At 40.0% G+C, this 23,920-nt stretch overlaps 2 protein-coding genes and 1 long non-coding RNA gene across 5 annotated transcripts in view; 2 read left to right on the top strand and 1 right to left on the bottom strand.

The window, feature by feature from the left end:
- Position 1: 1 nt before the first annotated feature.
- Cav2 (caveolin 2) lies at positions 2-8,030 on the top strand. The gene is made up of 3 exons (XM_063241800.1): positions 2-201; positions 447-634; positions 5,912-8,030. The coding sequence occupies exons 1-3, from the start codon at positions 58-60 to the stop codon at positions 6,060-6,062; spliced, it is 483 nt and encodes a 160-aa protein (XP_063097870.1). The 5' UTR covers positions 2-57; the 3' UTR covers positions 6,063-8,030.
- Positions 8,031-13,636: 5,606 nt separating this feature from the next.
- LOC111758392 (uncharacterized) lies at positions 13,637-22,048 on the bottom strand. 2 transcript variants are annotated; one of them, XR_002792578.2, is made up of 3 exons: positions 21,975-22,048; positions 14,956-15,145; positions 13,637-14,057 (listed from the first exon to the last, which is right to left on the bottom strand). It is a non-coding gene; the product is annotated as an uncharacterized LOC111758392 (long non-coding RNA). The 2 variants fall into 2 exon arrangements; XR_010045064.1 differs by lacking the exon at positions 21,975-22,048 and adding an exon at positions 19,096-19,386.
- An 8-nt stretch (positions 22,049-22,056) lies between these two features.
- Cav1 (caveolin 1) overlaps positions 22,057-23,920 on the top strand; it is a 33,188-nt gene continuing 31,324 nt past the window's right edge. Inside the window, exons 1-2 of one of the 2 annotated variants that reach the window (XM_003475136.5) lie at positions 22,057-22,254; positions 23,526-23,690. In XM_003475136.5, coding sequence (XP_003475184.1) covers positions 22,225-22,254; positions 23,526-23,690 — 195 coding nt within the window. In that variant the 5' untranslated portion in view covers positions 22,057-22,224. Of the gene's footprint in view, positions 22,255-22,775; positions 22,911-23,525; positions 23,691-23,920 lie in introns of those variants that run through there. The other variant, XM_005006048.4, reaches the window with a different exon arrangement.

Raw genomic sequence — 23,920 nt, 5'->3', positions numbered from 1 at the left:
CGCGCAGGGAGGCGCAGGGAGGCGCAGGGAGGCGAGCGGCCGCGCACCGGCGCCGCGATGGGGCTGGAGACCGAGAAGGCGGACGTGCAGCTCTTCATGGACGACGACGCCTACAGCCAGCACAGCGGCGCCGACTACGCGGAGAAGGTGGCGGGCTCGGGCCCGGACCGGGACCCCCGCGGGCTCAACTCGCATCTGAAGGTGCCGCGGGGTGGCGGGGGGTCCTGAGCCGGGCGGGCGGGCGGGCGGGCGCCCCCTCCTGCCCCGCGCCCGCGCCCTGCACCCGGCCGGCTTCCCGCCACCGCGCTCCCTCCTGCGGGCGAGTCCTGTGCACCGCCGCGCCTCCGGGACAGGCGGAACCCCTGTCCTCCCCGCCTCTGCGCCCCGCCTCGGGGTCCCCGGGCCGGGTGGGTGACAGGTCGGGTCTCTGCGTCCTGTCTCGGCAGCTGGGCTTTGAGGATGTGATCGCAGAGCCGGTGACCACGCACTCCTTTGACAAAGTGTGGATCTGCAGCCACGCGCTCTTCGAAATCTGCAAATACGTGGTCTACAAGTTCCTGACGGTGTTCCTGGCCATCCCCTTGGCCTTCGCCGCGGGAATTCTCTTTGCCACTCTGAGTTGCCTGCACATCTGGTGAGAAGGGGCGGGCGGGGTGGACCAGCTTTCTGACCAGTAGGGAGGGGACGAATTTTTTGCCACCTTCTCCCACCCCACCCCCACCTCTGCTCGCCCTTTCTCGCAGGTCAGTGTGTAGAGGAAAGAACACGCCTCTGTTCTCGGACAGGGACAAAAACTGCAAGTCAGGCCTGGAAAGAACAGTGCATCCTTTAGAATAATAATAGTTTGGGCTGGGAGTTTAAACAGAAGGAAGAACGCGCCTCTTTCCTGAGTGCGATTTTCCTTCTCTGACACAAGGCCGGGCTGAGTGTGGAGGTGGGGACCTGGAAGCCAGCTTCCTGCAGCAGGCTGCTGTCTCTTGGGCCCTGCTAGGACTTGTCCCTGTAGTTATGGGCAAGGGTTTTCTTTCTTTTATTGCCTTTTACTTAGTCACGCGTGTGCTCGGGGCAAAACAAAAGTGATCTTGGAGGAGAATGCCACTGAAAATATAACTGCACAGCAGCGAAGTCGGCTCTGGCTAAGCAGTGCTGAGAAGGGGCAGCTCATGCTGAGGAGGGGCAGCTCCAATCCTGCTTGGCGGGTGGAGGGGATGGAACCCCATGAGATGGGAGGTGTATACCGGGAAGGGGAAGCTCCCCCCATCCACCATCGATGAAGGAAAAGTGCAGGCAAATGAAATAAGAATCAAGTTACTTTTTCATCTCTGAGGTACAAATGGGAGTGGCATTCAGTCAGAGGAAATTTGGAAATGCACTGGAGATGAAAAGGATGTTTTAAGTTACTTTAGTCATACTCAGAATGCATTGTAAAAATTCCAAAATCATTTGTAAGCATTAAAAATGTTAAGGAAAGCATTATATTCTGCCAAGAACTTTGGTCGTAAGGTTAAAAGATTCCCACTTTACTCTGAAAAGAAGAATCAAGCTTCTTCATGCCAGTTGTCAAACAGGTGCATCAACGTGGTCCCAGTGAAATGTGCAAACGCAGATGGCTCCTTAAACCCCTTAGGTGACCTTATCTTGCTCTAAGAGATGGTCATTGATTGCTAACTGTTACCAAATGATTCTTTGCTTCATCTCCATAATACCTCTACCTTCAGTTTTTTTTTAAAGCAAAACAGAAAAAAGGATAGAAATAATACAGAATTTCAAAAAGAACAGTAAGAAGTCAACACTAGTTAATATATTGCATACTATTATCTTAGAAGTAGTTGGAGCTGGGGATTTAGCTCAGCGGCATAAGCGCCTGCCTTGCAGTCAGTCGTGAGAATTCGATCCCCGGTACCGATAAAAAAGAAGAAAAAAAAAAAGACCAAAAAAAGAAGAAGTAGTTGTTCAGGTTACAAGATCTGTGCATAAAAATGATCGCACATCAAACAATGACAGCACAAACTGTCCTTTTATTGTATTGTGTCCCTAGTGTAAAAAATAAGTAATAATAATACAAAAACTGAAAGTAAAAAGACCCAAAGTGCACAACAGATATTGTAATAATGAAAGGGAAAGAGAGTGCTCAAAAGGAAAGAACCACTGGGATGGGGAAAGGAGAAACGGAAGAAAGGAAAAGACTGTATATAGGTAGGTGTACACATATACCGTCATGCCTTTAATCAACTAGTTATTGTCTCATAAGCTCAATGTATTGAATGGTTAGTTTTGTGCTGGCTCCTGGGCATCGGGCGCTCTTTGAGCTTAGCCACAGTGTAGGTCCAGGTGTGAGTGCTGGGAAGACACATTTAACTCATCGGGAAGAAAGAAGAGCAGGGAAGGCTGTGAAAGAAAAGTCTAAAAAGGGTTTTCTTTTTTTTTTTTTTTTTTTTGATACCGAGGTTTGAACTCATGACTGACTTCATGCTTGCCAGGCAAACACTTATGCCACTGAGCTAAATCCCCTGCCTTTAAAAGGGTTTTAAAGAATAAATAAAATTACAAAGATTAATAAAAGATAAGCAGATGTCTATGATTTTATCACTGAAAGTCATAAACAGTTATGTTGCAAGTGCCAAAAAATTGCCAAAGAATTAGAAATCTTTGTCTTTATACATGTGCAGATCCACAGAGGCTAGATGTATATATAATAAATAGTCTCATCTGGAATTTGGAATTCAAAATTTGGAATTTCTAATTAAAACCAATCATCTTAACCTCCATGTAAGTTTTGTAACTTACAAAATGTGAAAAATAAGTGACATGTAACATATTGTGAAAATCTGGCTGTGCGACTATTTAGAAATATAGAATACCATATTTATAATCAACAAAGCTCAACTTTCCCAAAGCATTTTGGGAAGAATTGGAAAGAAGAATGTTTTTACCAAATGGTGGAAAGATATAAGTAATACTACAATTAACCAAATGGTTTCTTACAATGTTTTTTGTGTAATTCTTCCATTAGTGAATCATCAACCCACTTCCTTTTTAGCCACATAATATGTATTACTTAGCTCCAGCTTGTTTTTCAAATTACTTTCATGTGAAACACCAGTGTTTAACTGTAATATGTTTGTCATCAGGCAACTGTGATTGTAAGTACAAAAGTAATTTCAAACAGCAATGCTTAAATGTTATTTTGTATCTTTATAAAAATAGATCTAACATTAGTGGGTTACATTCCCGTGGCACATTAGACCAGATGAGAAGCTGTATAGAAGAGCAGATCCATTTGGATTTCTTTCTTTCTCTCTCTCTTTCTTTCTTTCTTTCTTTCTTTCTTTCTTTCTTTCTCTTCCTTCCTTCCTTCCTTCTTTCCTTCTTTCCTTCTTTCCTTTTTTCTTTCCTTTCTTCTTCTTTGTTTCTTTCTGGTTTGTGTATTTTTAAGGAGGGAGTTAATTTGTGCTTTACCAAGAAGTTGATCTTCACTAAAGTTAAGAAAACAATGGAACTTTGAGCCAAGTCACAATCTTACCCCATATCTGATTTTAGAGTTTTTTCCGCACAATCTCCCTGTTTTGCCAAGGCTTGCTTTGAACTCTGGGGTTTCAAGCAGACCTCCTGCCTCAGCCTCATTAGTAGCTGGAACTACTTATTTACTGGTACATACCGTTGTGCACAGCTTGATTTTAGGTTCTTTGAAGAAATAAATGACAACAACAACTAAAGTAGAATCTTAATGATATTGAACCCTAGAGTAGAAGTACAGTGTTTGATTCCATGTTGCAGTCCGATACAGGTAGCCACCATTTTGCTATTTGTCAAATAAAGTCATTGCTCATAAATGGATCATAGCTAAAGAATATGACTGGGACACCTGTACCTTTTCTTTCTTTCTTTCTTTCTTTCTTTCTTTCTGTCTGTCTGTCTGCCTGTCTGTCTTCTTTCTTTCTTTCCTTCTTTTTTCTGGGATGCAGTGTACATACATGTCCATCCAAGTTGGAAATGCAATGGTAGCAATCTCTTGTATAGAATTTTACTGTACAGTAACCTGCTGTAACAGTGAAATTTTCATGACATTATAGCTAAATAAATTTTCTCATCAAGGGTAGAAATATAAATTTTATGCAACAAATGTTTCATTGGTCACACTGACCCTCAACCAAATTTTTGATCATTTCAGGATGTGTGTAGTGTCAGAAGAGAAACTACATACAACATTGACAACTCAAATTAAGTTTGGTATTCAAAGATTATTAGGTTCTCTACTCCAAAATGAAAGAATAACAATTTAAAGAAAATAAAATTAAGTATGTTAATCACATCTTATGAACTTAATTCCTCAACTCGGAGCAGCTACACTTTGCCAAACTGGAAAATCAGCTTTTGTCAAATAATGCGTCCCTTTTAGGACATGGAAAGCTAAAGAGTTATGGAGATAAAAAAAATTCTTAGTCTAAGGAAAAGTAGAAAGTATACTGCATTCTAAGCAAAATAGTTTGATTAGCAAACTTTCTGATCTAAACTTCAGGTTTGTAATCTTTTGATTTGTGATTATTTTGGCATCCTGGTTTTCATTATATATTCTGATTTCAAGATATGTCTATTTATTAGTCATTATGATAACAGCACCATGTGGACATTTCAAGGATACATAACAAATATTGACCTTGACAACCTGTTCTGTAAGTTTTCATGTTCTCACTTTAATTTGTAACAATATTCCCAAGACCACATATCAAATGACAAGTATAATGACATTAAAAGTCAAAACTTGCTACCACCTGGGTTTCTATTCAGTTGTTTAGCTCTAAAACACACCTTAATTAATTTTCTTATAAAACTGCTTCAAATATTTAGCACTTGGAACAAAACAGAAGATAAAAATAGTCAGTGTGGATAGGCAATCTTAATAATTCAGTATTCTAAAAATATATCAATCAGACAGACAGTTACCAATCTTCACTTAGGCTAAATGCAGATCTTCACTTAGTCACATTTCAATAGCAAATTAAGAAAAGGAACTTCACTCTCTTGTGCCAGCCAAGGTCATAATAAAGATTCCAAAGAGGCCACCAGCAGTGCCTAAGAATTCACAAAAACTTGTGTGCTGAAAGAGCATTACTTCCATTGAGGACATTATTCAAAACATTACATAGGAAAACCACCAGCCTGCAGGCCTGGAGAATATAAGAACATACATTTACAGTAAAAAAAAAAAAAAAAAAAATTACAAAAAAACAGTTTGAGGATAGTAGACCAACTTTTTTCATCTAAGAGTTGTAACATTATTTGCAGTGTTACTTTACCCTACACAGAATTTTACACTATGGAAAATTAATAATGTGGAGTATAATCATATAAAATCAAATTAATCATATGAAACATAAAATGCTAAATTACACTCAAATACTTATGAAAGGTGAAATTAGTTTAAAACAACTTATGTTCTAGAAAGAAATACAGAAATATAAGTGTCTATTTGTGATATCTTTTGCTTAGTTTGAGGAAGTTTGTTTCAGTATTTAAAAGGGCCAAAAGGGAGGTCCAACCCTGACTGGTCCAGAGGTTGGCAAGTGATAGGAAGCAACAGGAAAAGTTAACAGGAAGAAGAGCCTTGGAAATACAAAGAGTTACGCAGGTTAATGTTTGGGGGCAGAAATCAGGTGGTAAACATACTGTCTTATTTTTGTTTTACTGTTTACAAAAGCATTCCACCAACAGAAAGAATGTCAGTATTTTATCAGATACATGCCCAATTATTTTTCAGTCAGCCTATTGTCGTTTCTTGTCACGTTCCATTTGTTCTGAATTGTTCAATGAAGTTTAAATAAACTCAGTCTTTATATCTTTTCATGCATGTACAAGTGATCTTACTTGGTAACATTAACAATCCTGATGTATCCCTTTTCCTCCATTTTAGGATCATAATGCCTTTTGTAAAGACCTGCCTAATGGTTCTGCCTTCCGTACAGACGATATGGAAGAGTGTGACAGATGTTGTCGTTGCCCCATTGTGTACAAGCGTGGGACGAATTTTTTCTTCTGTCAGCCTGCAACTGAGCCATGACTGAACATTTAGATCCCAGGTCTAGATATTTGGATAGTGTGATACATCTTTGTTATTGTAACATAACAATACTACTGTTCTGTTTATGTCTCAGCTGCTCCAATCAAGAGAAGTATTGAGACTTCACATTTAGAAACTTTATTGGCAAACTTCAAATAATGCTTTTCTAATTAATGCCCAAGGATTTCATATCTTATTTTATAAACCAGAATTATTTGGTAGGTTAGCTACACTTATTTGTAGAGCCAGGCTGTGTTTGCCTTACTAAAAAAAGAAGTACACATTTTCAGCTAATAAATTTATACTGATAAGTGACACTTCTCTCAAAGCACTACAATAATTTTGTGCACAACTACATAAAAAGGTGGAGTTTCTTATTTTCTTATACTCTGGAAGTAATATTTTTAAAATTAGGTATCAGAAGGATACTTAGTGTATCCAAACATTCAAGATTACAGTAACAAAAGCATATAGAGATACTACTAATATCAAATATAACAAAACAAAAAATGTGAAAATAGATGAAAATGTATTCCTTTGAGTATACTGTTAACCTAAAGACCTATTTAACAAGATATTTCACTTTACTGTATATTTTGTACTTAATATAAATATTACTTTAATTGGATTGCTTTATGGTATTTGTTATCATGTTGAACTAATATATAGAATAAGTAAATGTATCTCACACAAGATGACTTCCTGGAAAGATGCACTGTCTTGATCATGAAAGCATTTATATAGCTTCTGTGGGGATGGAATATAAAAGATTGGTATATGGGGTTCTCTTTTCTGACTTTTCCATGCAAAATCCTGAAAAGCTTTATGATTCATATCTATCTGTCTGTGATGTTAAATCATATCTAATTGACATTTTGTCTTATAGTTAAGAATTAAATCTATATTCTGCATTTCTGTGCTATTAGGCGGAATTTCTGTTACTTTGTGAGGTCAACCTGCTATTTCACTTTACTTCAATGTAATATTGGTGCTAATTAAGATTTTATGATGAAGGCTGTTGTAACACTTCAGTAATAATTGCCACTACAATGATTCATTTGGAGGATCCATGCTACTGAGCTATATGCATAAATTAAAAATTAACTACAAAATTTTAATAATGATATAGATTTTGTAATATGTATGAAATTATTCTATAATTTTTGGGTTGTAGGGTCTTATTTTAGCCTTATGAGCTAGTGTTACTTTAAAAATCTCCTTTATTCTAAATTGATATAGGCATATACAAAAGTGTCTGTAGTGTGATCTATGTATTTTAAGAGTGTCTGTGCAAATTCAGAATATTTTGATTTTTTTTGTGGGATTTGGTTTGTTTGTCTATTTTGCTTTTATTTTCTGAGACAGAACATGAATTGTATATCCTCATAACTGATAGATCTTCATTCAGTGAAGATTAATAAGATTTTTTAAAGTTGTCATTTTTGGTAAAGAAAAAGGATGATTGAACTGAAAAACTCTTGGGAACAAATAAAGAGAATGTTAAAATTATGAAACTCATATCCTTTTGAAGGTAATTGCAAAAGAGACTTTTAAAATGTCCTTAGGACATTGTCGCATCCTGAGAAAAAGACTCGTGATAATGATCTTAAAGCACTGCTACTCATTTGGCTACATAGATTTTATGCTAATTAAAAAGGTCAGTCAGTCTCATGACTTTATAGTTGTACTTTGTAATTTTAAATGTTTGCTTAAATACTGTATGTATTGATTAACAAAAGGTATTTGTTTAATAAACTAGTTTAATAAAAGCTTCAACTTTTCAAATAGTAATTGGCAAGCTTTAAAATATATATAGTTATATAACTAAACCTTTTAACTTCTAGTATATGAAACATTATTTCCTTATTTCTGAACAATACTGATTACTTTAAAAATGAATTTTACTGAGACTTTTCCTGAATTTTTTATTTCAAAGATCCAAACTTTGAATAAAGTAAACTTTCATATGAAAGCATATTAGTCCTTTTATTTGTGGTAAAGGGAAGTAAAAAAGGAGAATTAATAATCATTCTAAAACTCTTAAGTGTGCTTATTATTTTTATTATATTTTATCCTTTCATTACATTACATTGCTTTCACTTACATTAAATGTGAAATGGATCAATAGAAAATTTTTGAACTAATTTTAGCTTATTAAAAACTAAAAAGAACTAAATACATGAACTATCACTTTTGAGAATGTTTTTAAAAACTGAGGCAAGGAATTTAATTCTTTGGTTTCATAGCACTTAAAAGAGGTTCTACAAAAATTTTTCAATCACCTGATGAACAGTATGAAATAGCTAGTTCACAAATCTACCATATTTCATCTTCTTTATAAAGTCTTTCTTTGCTAATCCTAAATAAACAGATATTTCTGTTTCCAATTCTTTAAATATAAAAGTAATAACAATATAAATCACATGTGCTTAGATACTTGTACCAGGAAGCCAGACTAATGTCCAAAATTATTTTTGGAATGCAAATATGTGAAAAGTAGTTGATGATATTGGCATAGATTTTTCTTGTGGTCAGTTAATCTGGGAAAATAACCAACCTCTAGTAAGAAAACAGGTGTTTGACTTTTTAAATGTGACTTGTAGTTTCAAAGAACTTTAAAACCCATTCTTTTTAATAGTCATCCACAACCTATTAATTTATTTTGATTTTTTATGAGATTTGGTTTGTTTGTCTGTTTTGCTTTTATTTTCTGAGACAGGATCTTTCTGTATAGTTTAGTGTGACCTTGAACTCACTATATGGCTTCACTTAGAACTCATAATGATCTAATCCTGCTGTCTCAGCCTCCAGAGTGCTGGGATTACAAGCCCGCACTGCCATGCCCACAATTTTTAGATGCTTTTCTGGGAATGCTGTTGAGCTGTAGTGAAAAGATCCCTGCCCTATATAGCAGGCATTGGGATTCTAACTTCAGGACTGCTGTCACTGAAGTATGTCACCTTCTGCAAGTGATCTAACCTCTGGGCCTTGATTTTTATATCTTTAATTAAAGTGCAACAGCAAGCAGAAACACTGAAATGACACCTAGGATTGGGGCAGATTTATTTTATGTCAGTGGGCACTGATCAGGATCATTCCCAAAATATCAGGCCCTATCTCTGGTGGACTAGGGCTTATATGGGATAAGCAAGCAGGAAGTACAGAGGCAGAATAGCTTGTCAACTGGGGGCTGGTTCTTACAGTATGCATCATTGTGACCAGCTGCTTCTAAGAAACAAAATTAACAGGAACTGTGACCAGAACTGTGACCTGGGTATCTAACAAACTGAATGATACTAGCTGGTGGGGATGGGGGAAATCTTATGCTACTGAAGGACTGGACTGAATGATCTCTCAAGAGCTTCTTGAACTCGTTTCCTATGATTTCAGTAGAATAAAGATCTGGTTATATCTTTTCTAACCAATCTAGCTGTCCAGTCCAGGTAACTTAAAAAACCAGTGAAGTTCCTGCTGACTACTGGGCTGTCATACTACAAATATATTCAATAATATGTGTACTTTTCATTCTTCCACTGATAATTATACTGTGTCTGCAGTCTGTTCTTTGTGACAAGTGCCTTGCTTTTTATCAGTTTATTATTATTTTCTCCAAAAATAACACATCGCTCTATAATCAGGAATCAGGATTAACTTATTGAAAGGCTCTTTACCAAAATCACTCTACACTATTGTAGTTTGAGTCCTAGATACTTTTCAGAGGCACCTATGCTAAAGATTGTGTTCCCTGTCTGCCACACTCCTGGGAAAGTGTGGAAACATTTTTAAGAGGTGGATCCTCGTGGAAGGAATTAGCTCATGGGCTAGCAGCCCTTGAGAGGGATACGAGGACCCTGACACCTTCTATCTCTCCACGTTTTGCTTCCTGGCCACAATGTTGTAAGCAGTTTCCTGTAACATTTGCATCTACAGTGATTTTCTGCCTAAATGCAGGCCCAACATGGGCTAAACCATCCAATACTGAAAATTCTACAACTGAGCCAGTGTAAATCTTCCTAAGCATCCTCATCACCTGCTCCATCTTTAGCCTGGCTGTTAGCTAGTGCCTCCCAACAGCTCTCACTCCCTCCTTTCCATAAACTCTCCAATCTAGTTTTCCCTTCAAAAGCAAATGATCATATCAAAACTCCCTATGACTTCTTTGCTTAAAGCTATCGAGTGTATGTGAACTGATTAATCATCCAAACTCTTGAGTACCATGTACAAGGCCTTCACTGTTAGTCCACTGTCACCCTTAGTGTTTCTTTTGTAGCCTTTTGAAAACAGGACACTACCCACCGCAGCTCTACCTTCCCCAGCCCCGTGCCAAAAATACTTCTCCTCCTAACTCCTAGCTGTCTCAAACATTGCTCTACCTGAAATACATTTTTAGAGCTTTCCTATAAAATCTTATGCAAACCCCTATTTGTCACTTAGCATACAGTAAAATTAACCAGGTCAAGTAACCCCATCCATTAGATTGGGGTTTTTAAATACAAATCACGACTTCATCTTTGTTTCCTGGGGTTCTGAAATGATTCCTATCAATATTTTCCAAATAAATGACTACATGAACACATAGCTGAAGAAAACTTAGAATAATTGCAGAACTAAGGGTAGGAATCACATGATAACTTCATTTTTTTGTACTTGCAAAGGAATTTGAAATGTACTGACTCAAATAAAATTTCCTTTCTCACCATTTTCTCCCTTGTGGATCATTATGTTGGGAAAACTAAAATGCATGTAAAGCAAATCAGGTGTATTTCACTCACTGTAATCAGGGAGAGGAACATCTCTCTTTAATCTCTATCCTCTTGGCTGAATTTACCTTCAAATCTCATGGGTAGAAAATCCTAGTGTTTGAAAGCTTGCTTGAAAATTTAATCTATCTATCTATCTATTACTATTTTACTTGTACAAATCTGTAGTACACGTTGACATTCCTGGTACATATGCATAACACATCTTAATTCCTTTTTTATCCCTTATCCCTTCTGTCCCACTCTCTATCATTTCTTGATCGCCTTCCCCTTTGAGAATGATCTTTCTCCCTACTTCTTATTATCTACCTTTTATTTTGCTCTCAAATACATACTTTCATGCTTTTTAGAAAGTTGCTATTTTCTTTATTACTATAGGATATCACTGCCAACTTTGAATCAGGTATTAATTACTAAAACATTATTTCTATAGAACTTTACATTTTAGGAAAATAGCCTTATACATTGTCTCATTTGCATCCCAGCACAATTTAAATACCAGCGGGGAAACAGTACAAATAATGTCTCAATTTCTTTAGTTTGCAACTTTATCATTGTAGAATATTTATTAAAGATAAGAGCTTACAGAATTTTTACAAGATTACATACCACTGCTATAAAAACTAAAAAAAAAAGTGCAGCTGCAGTGACATTTACCACACCTGATATAATTCTCACAAATCATGATTTGGTGTATTTCCTTCCTTCCAGGAGTATGTGCAGGGAAAGCTGACAGAGGCGGTGGCCAAGGATACAGGGCATGCTAGATATCCAGGCTAAAGTTTTAGGAATAAAAATAATTTGGGTTTCTGTTATCTACTTATCCCAATGTCTTCTTTCTGTTCATCCTTAAATAATAAAAGGAGCAAAATAAGTTCTCCATTTGTCATGTTTTTAAATCATTTTTTACCAGCTCTCCAGCTTCTTTCTTTGGATTATATCTGAAACGTAGCCTCCAGAACCTTACACCTTGATGCTTTTGAAATGAAAAAATATCCTTGAGTGAGGTAATATTTCAGTGGCTTAGAAGTCATGTTTCATTTTAGTGTAAATGGTTGGTCTAAAGGGGACATTGCACACTGCACAGGGGACCCATTATGAAGGCCCTGAGCACTGCACAACACCAAAGACAATTTAAAAGATATGCCACCCACAAGAAGGCTAGGGCAGAGAAAAGGAAACCGGAGGCATCAAGGACATGACCTTCACCTTTCAAAGTGCTGCTTTTGGACAGCCCTGCTTCAAATCCCCGGAGCAGGGGTCAAAGGAATTTGAACAGGGAGACAGTTGAATTCAGCAAAAGACTTCTTTTTCTTTATAAGGAGAGTTGTTTTTGTCTTATAGAATAAAAAGGGCCCCGGGAGGGGGGATCAGGACTCCACTGGAGCCATGTACCCTAAAAAGAGTGCAAAGCTCAAAACGGAAAATGAAAATCGAATTGTGACTGTGACCACCTGTATCTCTTTCACAGTGTCTCCCTCTGCCACTGACTGTTGCTATGTGTCTGTGGCAAAGAATGGTGACCCCAGAGCAGTCAGAGAAATCAGAAGACACCACTTCAACAAGTATCCAAAAATAGGACAGAGACACCTATCTGCCTGTAGTTGGACATGTTAGGTCATTCGGCTGGGCTGCACTGCTGGAGAAGTCATTTTCCCATTATAGGAAAAGGTAGCGGGGGAAATGATGAGAGAAAGGAAGAGACGTGACTCAGAGCGGGAAGCAGCACGCAGCCAAGGGCAAATATTTCTCACAGACATAAATGGATCAGGAAGAGCTGAGAGCAACAGGTCATCTTTGGAGCATTCTTTTCTTTCCCTGCCTCCCAGTCACTTGTCACTGAGCCCCAACCAGTAACAAAAGGGGAGAGAAGGACAGTAAGCAACTCTTGCTTCCCAAACTGAATAGCACATCAGTTCCAGTCAACTGCTGTCTCAGCTAACTGGGACAGCAAAACAAGGAGCCATTTGGAGAGTTGCAGGGATGAGCGTACCATTTCTCAGGAAGTCAAGTGGCAAAGATTAGTGTGCTTATTTTACTGAGAAGGAACCTGATTGCAATCCTTTATGCACTACATAGCCGGGAGCATTCTGATTTCAGCACAAACAATAACAGGAGGATTCCCATCTGTTGAGTTCTCTTACTTGTTTGTCACTTAGTCACTTAATCAGCACACTAACCCTGTGATGTGGCTTCTATATACCCATTTTCAGATGATGAAACTGATGTGCTGAAGTTGAGGGAATTGGGGATGAATTGGGATTTCAGCCAAGAGAATCTGACACCAGAGTCCATGCTCTGAATCACTGTGGAGAATATGTTCTACTTTCCCTAGGATGTATGCAGAGCTATTCTACACCTTGTTCTGTGCTATACCAAAAATCTTCTTTTTCATCATCTCAATTGTGTTACCTTTTCTGTTTTTCATCCTCCATCACTGGATCCAGTCACATGACATCAACGGGAAGACTTCTCCCGAGCTGGCATCTGCACTGCTATAACTTCATTTCATCCCCTTCTAGTCCATGAGCCCCTCCCCCAGATGTATGCCTTGCTGTCACAGCTGTGTTCTTTCTTTCTATTTTTGATTGCAGTTCCAAACTTCACATTCCACTTTTCCCATCTTTTGTAATTTTCTTAAAATTCCACCACCTTCACACAGATTTCCCCAACAGGTACCACAAGCACAATGATCCACCCGCTCTTCTACACTTCTTTTTTTTTTTTTTTTCTCTTTCTCCCCCTTCTCATCTAGTCCTGCAAATTAAATATTAAGTTTAAGGGTGAGAATTTACAAACTTTTGCCACAAGACAAAGAGAAACTAACTGAAAACTTTAATGATGTAACAAAATTTAATAGTCTTTCTGATTCAAATTTGTAACCTACAAAACACCAAATTAAAGTTACCAATTGAATGTCTAAAATAACAAATAGTTTGACATACACATCTGTCTTACAAAGTGATAGCAGAAACAATTAATACAGAAAAGGCAGCAATATTATTGAACACAGGAAATGATGACATTGGAAAATACAGAAAAGCAAAGCTGAAACCAACCATTCCCTCCAGGTTAGATAAAAGTTTGCTGACATGGCTCCAGGAGTCACACATATTATTTTGGGTCAGTTGGTATAATCCAGATGAAAGGATCACTGGGGAATCTATAACATAGTCAATCAATCTCATATGCAGCATGTGCAGAGGTTGGAAGGGGAGATGGGGGTCTTGATCAACACACTGGAAATAAAACACCAGAACAATCATTTGTTATCATCTAGAAAAAAGAAGTGAGAAAACCATTGAATTCTTTGTATACATTCTATTTAAACAAGAGGAAAATTCTGCGATGATTAAAATTTGAAAATTAACTCCTATGAGAGCATTATCGCTGTTTGCATTATTTGTTCTACAGAGGCCCAAAGGCTCAATAAGCTGTGAAAAATGTGCAAAGAATTCTCTGCACTAAAAGTATTTTCTCTGAAAGAGAAACCCAAAATAAAGTTATTTTGTAGAATTTTTGCGTAGAGTAGGCACACATACAGACACACACAAAACGTTGTGACTATATTCATATAAGGAAAAAATGCCAAGACAGATTATAAAATAATTTTCTTAGAGAACTTTGGCAGTGATAGGCATTAATCTATTTAAGATCAATAAGGTGCAGCCCATGCTTTGCTACACAGTGAACAAAATATTTGTTTAAAGATATCCTTGAAAAATGTTCAGAATTAGGAAAGCAAATCTCACAGCCTCAATCTCATGTTGAATTCTTGAGTGAACTTCACAAAGCAAAAGACTCTTTAAGGTGCAGGATGGTTTTGGATTACTTTGAAGCAGCTCCTAAGAAACAGCTTTGTCCTCTTATAGAATAACAGGTGCTGCCTCAGCTTTTGCTATTCACCAATACCCTTTAGATGAAGGTAATGAGAGTTATTAATATAGCTTCGACCCTTTCATTTAAAAAAAAGAACAAGAAGAACTATCCTGGCTGCTACCCAGCCTGTAATTCTGATTTCACATTCCAAGACTTCAGTTTACAGAAATGGAAAGAACTGCCAGTTCCCTGCAAACAGCTTGGCCAACTTAACTTGTAGGGTTCCCCCTTAAATGATATTTCCTTCAATTTGCTTACAAATATTTCTTGAATAGTATTCTACTTCCTCTTGTTGGGTTGGGATTCCCTGTACGTCATCCAGGCTGCAGTTGTACTGATCTTCCTGTCACGTAAAGACTCCTCTTCAGCATTTTTCAGCAGCTCCCAGATGACAGAGTGGTTGCAAGTCTCTGGACAACCCCGTGAGTAGCAGAGCCCTAAAGAGGGGCTGGAGTAAGACATGGAAGAGGAAGAGGCCATAGTTACGACAAGAGAAAATACTGGCATGTTCATTTGTGTGAGCCTACAGAAAGATCCTACAGGCTGTCCAAAAATTATAATCCCTTACACCTGAGTTAAAACACATTTGCTCTCCCTCTGAACTAATCAAGGTTGACTAAAGCAAAACCAGCAGTGCAGAATTAAACTCCATCATCCAGCATGTACAAACGCTGATGTGGCAATGGCACATTTCTCTGAACTAGAGAAAGAAACTAATTGATAATACAATTATAAGTAATGATCCTTGTAAAGGCCAGGTATACTTTCAAAAGTGAGAAACACTTTATAATGAACAATCACTGACTCGAGGGAAGCAGTGCTTGGTAAATAATTTATCTGCTAGGAAAAAAAACTGAAAGGAAAGAGAGTTTCCTTTTTTAAATAATGGAGCCCTGAGTTAAAGCCAGATGAGTTACAAAACAAAGAGCTTTGCTGAGGATGCCTACCAAATATTTACATTAGCCTAAGAAAAATAGCAAAATGTATTGTTTCCTTATAATTTTGTGGTGTTATTCAGGAGTTAATGTCATTTCTATTCTTTTATTATTTTATTCTAGAAAAAAATGAAATTTTAATTTATTTATTAAAAATAAAGTATGTGGTTTACTAATACACTAAAGGTTCATCTATTATACTATAAAATGGCATATATTTCAGATATAAGCTATATTACATTATGTTATGCCATATATTACATTATGTTTTGCTATCATACTAGGTTTATAAGTTAGTTATATTTTGGTTACATTTATGGAATGTTCACATTTTCAAAGAGTGATCGGTTTGTTTTGCTTGAATATGAGCAAATACAGTCACCATTGCATATCTAAATACTCTACATCTCTCATCTAGATAAAATATAATAATTTGTTTTTTTACCGCTTGGCTCCAATTTCTCTGAAAATTTTTGTGTGCAGAAGTGTTATGTATAGTATTTTTCATCTTGATTTAGGTGTAACTATAGTTTTATTTACCTTATTTTTAAATGAATCTACTCAGATAAAAAAAATTAGCCATGTATTTATCACTCATTTCATGCTTTCTGAACACATATCCTTCAACCATATTAGGTTTTAGCTCTAAGTTTAAACTGAGTCTTCCTATCTCAAAGAGTAATAGAACAATTATTTTGGGAAAGTTTTTATAATCCAGTTATTAAAATAATCAGAGTAAATGGATCATACAAATTCACAGCAGCTAGTTTGATTCCTTGTGTATCATCCTGGTGAGATGACAAATTGATTTTGTCTGGATTGAATTTTGTCTGGACTTCAAGCACAAATAAAAGAATTCAATGAGAGTTTGCTTATCATTTTGCATTTTCTTGAGATTTGGACTTACTTTTATGCTGATAAACAATGCCTTTAGGATTTCATTTTCAGTGGAGGCTAAAATAAGGAATTTAACCCCACAGCTGTAACGGAAGTGTGCAAGTTCAGGAAAAGAGAGGTGAAGAGGATTTAGTAGAGGACACAGGACTGGTTCAAGAGCAGAGTTTGGTGCTCAAATCACTGAGATGAGGCAGGGCACTCGTGGAAAAGCTGTTAATCTCACTATACTCACCGCGGGGTTTGAAGTGGACCCTCCCCTTAGTCCTGCGGTCTCACTGCCCTCTGGGCAGGAGGAAGCTGAAGGAAAAGGCAGTTTGCAGGTGAAAGGGACATGCCCAGGTCTGCTGCTTTGAGGCGTGAATAAATCTGGCTTGTGTTCAGAAGCTGCAGTTTTTCTTTTAAAAGTACGATTTTAAATTCTCAATTTTTGCTCTCCTTTTTATCTAGTTTTATCTCTTCTAGTCTACCTGAGCTCACATCATCTTTTATTTTCAATTTGCTGTTGTGATTATCATTTCAACATGGCCATATAAAGCAAGCCACAGTGGGACTGCAGACCTAGAAATCGCTACGTGATTTCACCAGTGATTTTTGATAGGGTGTGGGAAAGAACTTCGCTTTCTAAATGGAATTGGACACTCAAAGTTTTCCAACTTTATTCCAGGTGTAGGAAATGGTTGTTTTGGAATTGAGTTAACAAAATCTTTGTTGAGAAAAATTTTAATCTGACATAAAGAAGGCTAAATAGAATGAACATACTATTCCACTATCATTTTTGAGTTAATTAGAAGGATAAACGGCCTTCATACGAGGTTATCAATGAAATATAAATATTGAAGGAAGTTCCAAAATTAGGTTTGGAATTTGAAATTGAGAGTTTGCTCAGAAATACTGGCTAGATATCTTAGAGCTGAACTGACACTCTTGGCAGCATTTGATTGAAGGGGAAGGGGAGAAAATGAAGGAAGGATGACACTTGAAGAAATGTTTACTGTGTCCTCTGGTTGCCCCTGGAGCTTTCCACAGACAGCCCCGTCAGCCTTGTGCATAAGGGAAAGATCGCTATGCAGAGAAGCAAAGAGGAGTTTCTTTTTCAAGTTAAAAACCTTGGCCTTGGAGGATTCAGGGTCCAAAAATATTGTTGCCTACTGAAGGGAAATGAAACGAGAAAAAAAAATTTGAAAGTAATATTTGATTTGTCTGTGTCCACAGGTGCAAGCCACAAGTTTAGGGAGCAAAGATTCTTGTGCCTCCTGGTTCTGAACGGGGCCTCCAGGTTTTATGCAAGCAACAGTGTGCATCAGGGCAGGATTTAAAGAGTGACCCTGCTCCAGGATCCTCCCAAGAAAGGAAGGTAAAGCTGGGTGTTGAGTTTGAGACCAGCCTGGGATACATAGTGAGTCCAGGCCAGGCTGAACTACATAGCAAGGAAAAAAAAAAAAAAAAAAAAAAAAGAGGGCATGAAAGTGTCTCTGGCCCTAAGACACATACTGAAGTGCATGAAGGCCAGTGCAGTAGCCTCCTACACAGACCAACACCTGAGGACAGGCAGAGTTTTCAGCAGATGCTAAGATGGAAAGCAAGGAAGATGTTCTCCTGCAACCCCACTCTGAACTCTTGGCAACTCTCATGCCTCTGGAATTGAGATAAAATCCGGACAAAGTGGAAGAATACTAAACACTGACTGAGATGAAGTTCAGCCACCTGAAAGAATGGAGGTTTATGAAAAAAATTAAGTTCAGTTACAGTTCACAAGTGATATTAATAGTATTATGTCCTCCACTTTAAAAACTGAAGTAAAAAAGACAAAATAATTATATATGGTCAAGCGTAATAGCGAGTATTTATCATACTATTTGCTGTATTTGTGTGGTTAAACTATTTTACAATAAAATAATGTGAAGTAAAATATATTTCTGTCCCAAATTTGGTAAACTAAAATGTGGCCCCTGACCCCCATACCTACTAAGATTTAGGTAGTATCCTTAGTGCCTCACCTTACGACATGATCACAGAACCCCTAGTGAGCAGACATCAATTATGCTTTCTATACATTTTTAAGACAAGATCTCCCTACTTAGTTTAGGCTGGCCTCAAACTCTCAGCAATCCTCCTGCTTCAGCCTCCTGTGTGCTAGGATTGCAGACGTGTGCTCTACCCTGGCTACTTGCTTTTCATTTTTATAGATAAGGAAAATGAAGCTAGCTTGAAGAAATAGTATAAAAAAGAATACCTCCTAGCTATTTTGATCAGAAAGTTTTTTTAATAGTTGTTTCCTTATTTCTTAAAGAAACTAAAGGGAATTATTTTTGAAGATTTCTAGAATGGAAAAGCAGGAAGAATCTGACTGAGACTTCCAGCCCGCCAGGGATAAGGAGAGTGATAGCGAGTCTTACTTCATATTGCAAAAAGGGTAAATACGAGATCAAGGGCCCAACGTAATTCCCTGCACAGTTCGTAGGAGGAAGCGAATGAGTTGGTAATAGGTATAAACAGTGATTACTCAGCTGAACACAGAGTCTTTTAGAACACTGACCTTTTTATGCGCTCACATGTAAATACTTACTCTTGGATATGATGGACATGACATGTACCCTCTATTTCTTCCTGCCCTTATCCCAAGAGCCACCAACCTCCTGATGAGTCAATAGCTGACCAGCCTCAGTGCTGTAACTAAAATACAGAATGGCTTATGTGTGGCTCTGCCAGGCAGGGGTTAAAAAAATAACAATTATAGCATCCCTTGTTATAACTCATAACCAGAATTCCTTTTCTAAGCTCATTAGCAAAGAAACATTTGGAAAACCACGGGCTTCTGAGTATGAACAAATGTCAGAAAGATGCCTGCTTCATAAAACTATTGATATCGTTATAAATAGTCAGGCCTTGGGCTACTAATCCTAGAGTGGATTAATATGAAGCTATCGGAGAACATGAAAAACCAAAGGTGATAGGGTTTGGAAAAGGAAGCAGAGCCAAGGGCAAGGACAGAGAAGAGGAAGGGAGGACACAGAGAAAGCCACCACGTTCATAATTTTGCAGACAGGCAGACTCTGCTTATGAGTCCAGTGTCCCAGAAATTAACAGATGCTACAATTATCTATCAAATTTTAAAATGTTTCATTATCCAACACAATTTATTAACAGCAAATATTTTTAGTGTATGTAAACATCAGTTTATTCATTTAAAATGGTTGGTTTTGATCTGGGTCCCAGGTATCTAGTTCTACATTTCTATGCATAACCCATGAGTTGCCCTTTACTGATGTTTCTAAAAAATTAGAGAGCAAATGAGCTGCCATATGTCTATTTTTTTTTGTAAATGATTTGAAGAAAACTATTAACTTGTCTCCAGGCCTAAAGTTATCTGTGAGGATATGTAAGAAAAAAATGCTTACATCATTTATTCATTTCCAATCTTGTTCTTATACTAAGCAAGTTCTTCATTTTCATTTCTTATGAAGTTAGAGCTGATTCTCCAAGTTAGCTTTTATAACCAGAGTATGATCTGTTTCTCTTTGGTGCCGGCTTCTTGTTGAGGCAGGTTGCTTAAATAGCTTGCAGTTTTTCCATTCATTAGGAATTCATTCTGGCATTGAAAATGCTTCACTGATTATTACGATTCGTGTGCTGCTGTTGATTCGACTTCATCATGGACTTCCCCAGCAAGGTTGCTTTCCTGCTGGATACTAGTTAAGCATTTACCCAGAGACCTCCCCAGAAGGCCCTCTTTTTTTGCTGGAATGCAAGACAAGCCCCCCCTCCATGTATGTGTGTGTGTGTGTGTGTGTGTGTGTGTGTGTGTGTTTCTGTGGACTTTTTCATAGTCAAGATTACTCATCACAGCTGAAAACTCAGTAACAATAATTGGGAAACAGTTTCCACATTTTTCCATAGAACAGAACCCCCAACTGCTTGACAGCAAACATTCATGGAAGATGACAAGATGACTTATGTGAACAGTCATCTCTTAACAGCATCAGGGGTGTTCCAGATATTATACAACATGTTGAACTGGATGCTGTCCTTTCAGCATATCACATTTGTTAACACATAATTTGTTTTAAAAATTTAGGTAATTTGGCAGAAATAAAATTGAGCAAGCTCAACTTTTGGATGATCTTTAGTTTTCTACTGATGAATGCCAGCATAAAGACATCCAACATGAGTGAAAATATGACATCTGCCCTGCCATTCCTTCTTGAAACTGGTCCACCCCAAGAAAGAAAGAAAGGAAGAAAGGAAGAAAGAAAGATTTAATGCCAGTTACCCTGATTTCAGTGCATGTTGCATGCATGTGCTGACATATCAGTGTCCCATTAAATGTACATTTATTACAGACTTAATAATCAAAGATATTAACAATGGTTTGCACTGCTATCAAAAGTACCCTGCCCTTCACAGTCTCTTGTATTCTCATCTTTTCTCTCCAGTTAATCGACTCTTTCAGGTTTCTATTCTTTATTTCCCTATTTACACAGTCAGTATTTTCAACTTACCCTGTGTAATTCTAGGTGTGCTCAGTTTTTGTTATTTCAAGTCATTTCAAGGATTCTGATTTCTTAAGGCTCCTTAAATAAAACATTCTTTCATTCTTTGGATATTCACTTTCCTACTGACTTATAGCAAAAACGTAAAATGACTAAAATTTACTAATTTTTCTCACGCTGTTTTATAATACGGTAACAAGAGAAGTCTCGAATTCAAAACTGATATTTTAATTGCTAACTTTAAAAAAAATCTACTCATTTTGTCGAAAAGTCAAATCTTCCCTCACAGCCAAGCATATTTTAAAAAATAAATCCTCTCTAGTAATAAACTTGTAACTCCAATTAAATTTTCTACAATTGTAAATATTCAATATGTTTTCACAAGGACAACATAACCTGTTGGCATGAATTTCTTCTATTCTAAAAGTTCAGTCATAAAACTAGAGCAAAGTTGAACATCATTTCTTATTTCAAAGCGTTCCAGGGGCGCCACAGAAGCGGGCAGGAAACATTACATTCTGCCTGCCTGCATCTCCACCTTTCCATCCACACTGACTGATGTACAGGAGGGTCACCAAAAGCAGGCCACACACTGGCACCCACAACGATGCCTTCCTTGTGTGTAGAGATGTGAATGGTTCCTAAAAGTGCCCAGCCATTTTCCATGCCTTCCTCTGTGAGACGAAAGACAGATGTGTCTCAGGCAGCAATAGAAGTGGGGCAGTGAGGGACAAGATGGCTTAGGCCAAGGTCAAATCCCTTCTGCCGCCTGGTCGCCCATACTGGGCTTCTCTGAAGGCTCCGAGGCTTCCTCCACGCTGCTGAGATGATGCACTGAGCCAACATTCGCTCACCTCAAAACGCCTCCCCACGGTTCAGAACTGGGAAAACAAAACGTGGCCCCGGGTCGGAAATATGTGCCCAAACCGCCCAGCGCCCGAGAACGCTTGCTCACCGCTCTGGGCTCCCCGCCCTCTGCTGCCAGAGCCTTGGGGATGTGCCTAGACCCGGCGCAGAGCGCGCCCGGCCGACTGCGCGCAGAACAAACCCCTGGCGGGCGGCCAGGAGGCTCCCTCCCAGCCACCGCCCCTCGCCAGCGCCTTTCCCCCCGCTTCCCATACAACACAAGATCTTCCTTCCTCAGTTCCCTTAAATCACAAGCCCAGGGAAACCTCCGCAGAGCCTCCATCCAGCCACGCGCCAGCATGTCTGGGGGCAAATACGTAGACTCGGAGGTAGGCTTGGGTGGGGCGCGCCGTCCCGGGGCGCGTGGAGTGCCCGCTTCTGCTATCTCCCACTCCAAATACCCGGCTGCTTTCCTGGCCCCAGCCCTCGCCCCACTTCGGAGCACTCCTCTCGCGTTGGCGCCGCCGAGGAATGGGCCTGGGCGGGGAGGCGAAGAGAAAGAAGCCAGGAATGTTTTGCGCTTTTCTCTCCGGGAGGGGACCGAGGGAGCCCGAGGTCCAGACCCTGGAGAAGGGAGGGGTCGCGGTCCCGGGTCGGACGTGCGGGGCCGAAGACACGTTTTCCGGGTGTGTCCAAGGAGTGTCCCCGTCGTAGGACCCCCACGGAACAGGCCCCCGCCTCCGGGAGGCGCGCGGCGGCAGCGCGGACGCGGGGTCCCGTCCCGCCAGGCGTTGGGGCGGCGCGCCGGGCAGCGCGCGCGTTTGCACGTCTGCGAAGTTCTAGGGCCACCGCAAGAACTCTCCCCGCGTCTGCTCGGACGCTCCAACGGCGGGCGGGGAGGGGTGGGGGGAGTCCATCCCTACCAGCTACCTCCTGCGCCCCCACTCCACCCGGGGGTGGAGACCTCGCCACCCTTTCGCGTGCTCACTCAGCCGACCGCTGGCAGCTTGGGGGTGGCCTGAGGGTGCGCCGAGGGGTTGTGCAGGTGAGACTCGATGATAGGAAGTTTAGAGGGCCTGAAGGGGACCCGCTCAGGGAAGGGAATTATTTCTCTTGTGGCTTGTTATTGCACTTGACAGGGGGACAACTGGGGAGGAGCAAAGTGGAGTGGAGGAAAAGTAGAGGCGCTGGCAGGTGAGAGGGTGATGCTGTTGGGAAGGAGGTCAGGAGGTCACGGCTGCATCTTCAGCATAAACTGGAAGGGAGGGACACGGGGAAGGGAGCGGGGCCGGGCGGGCAATGGAGCAGGTGAAGCAGGAGGCGCGGGCGCAGCGGCCGTGGGCAGGCGGTCTCGCCCCTCGCCGGGGCGCGCGGTGCCGGGCGCGCGGGGGCAGCCCTGACCCCTGGCGGCCGGCGGGAGGCCGCGCTCCCTGCCTGGTACCGAGGGGTGTGGTGTCCTCGCCTCGATCCGCTTAAAAAGCTGGCGGCGCGCGCAGGAGTTTTCTATGCGCGAAGCTGTCGCTGTGGACGCGGTTAGTTCGATTTCGAGCTCGAGGTTTCCCCCGCCCCCAGGCTGACTTCTGACGCTTGCTTTCCTTTTTTAATCGTTCTTCCCTTCGCCGTTCCCGTCGTCCTTCTCCTGGCCATCTGCCCTTCGCAGGGACATCTGTACACTGTGCCCATTCGGGAGCAGGGCAACATCTACAAGCCCAACAACAAGGCCATGGCAGACGAAGTGAGCGAGAAACAAGTGTACGACGCGCACACCAAAGAGATCGACCTGGTCAACCGCGACCCCAAGCATCTAAACGACGACGTGGTCAAGGTAAGATGAGGGTGCAGGCCAGGACGCGACGTGTCCGCGGGCCATGTCGGGTCCGAGAGCCTGTCCTGGCAGACAGCTGGGACCCTTCTGGCTTCACTGCATTCGCACTGTTTTCTAGGCTTGGTGTGTGTGTGTGTGTGGGGGGGTGCTTCTGTGGTCCTCAAAGCTATCACCTCCCCCACACCCCACCCCTCCCTTCATCACCCTCCCCACCCCCCTACCCCCGCGGC

The sequence above is a fragment of the Cavia porcellus genome, unplaced genomic scaffold (assembly GCF_034190915.1).
Source record: "Cavia porcellus strain 051 isolate PalLab524CR breed Dunkin Hartley unplaced genomic scaffold, mCavPor4.1 scaffold_2, whole genome shotgun sequence".
In the NCBI taxonomy this organism is placed as follows: domain Eukaryota; kingdom Metazoa; phylum Chordata; class Mammalia; order Rodentia; family Caviidae; genus Cavia; species Cavia porcellus.
Note: the sequence above shows the minus strand (reverse complement) of the source record. Positions and strands in the feature narration are given on the sequence as shown.

Bases quoted from the DNA above. Each gene is read 5' to 3' on its own strand.
- Cav2 (XM_063241800.1), top strand. From the start codon at position 58: ATGGGGCTGGAGACCGAGAAGGCGGACGTGCAGCTCTTCATGGACGAC. The intron at 202-446 runs GTGCCGCGGGGT...CTGTCTCGGCAG, and splicing joins GGCTCAACTCGCATCTGAAG to CTGGGCTTTGAGGATGTGAT. The intron at 635-5,911 runs GTGAGAAGGGGC...CCTCCATTTTAG, and splicing joins CTGAGTTGCCTGCACATCTG to GATCATAATGCCTTTTGTAA.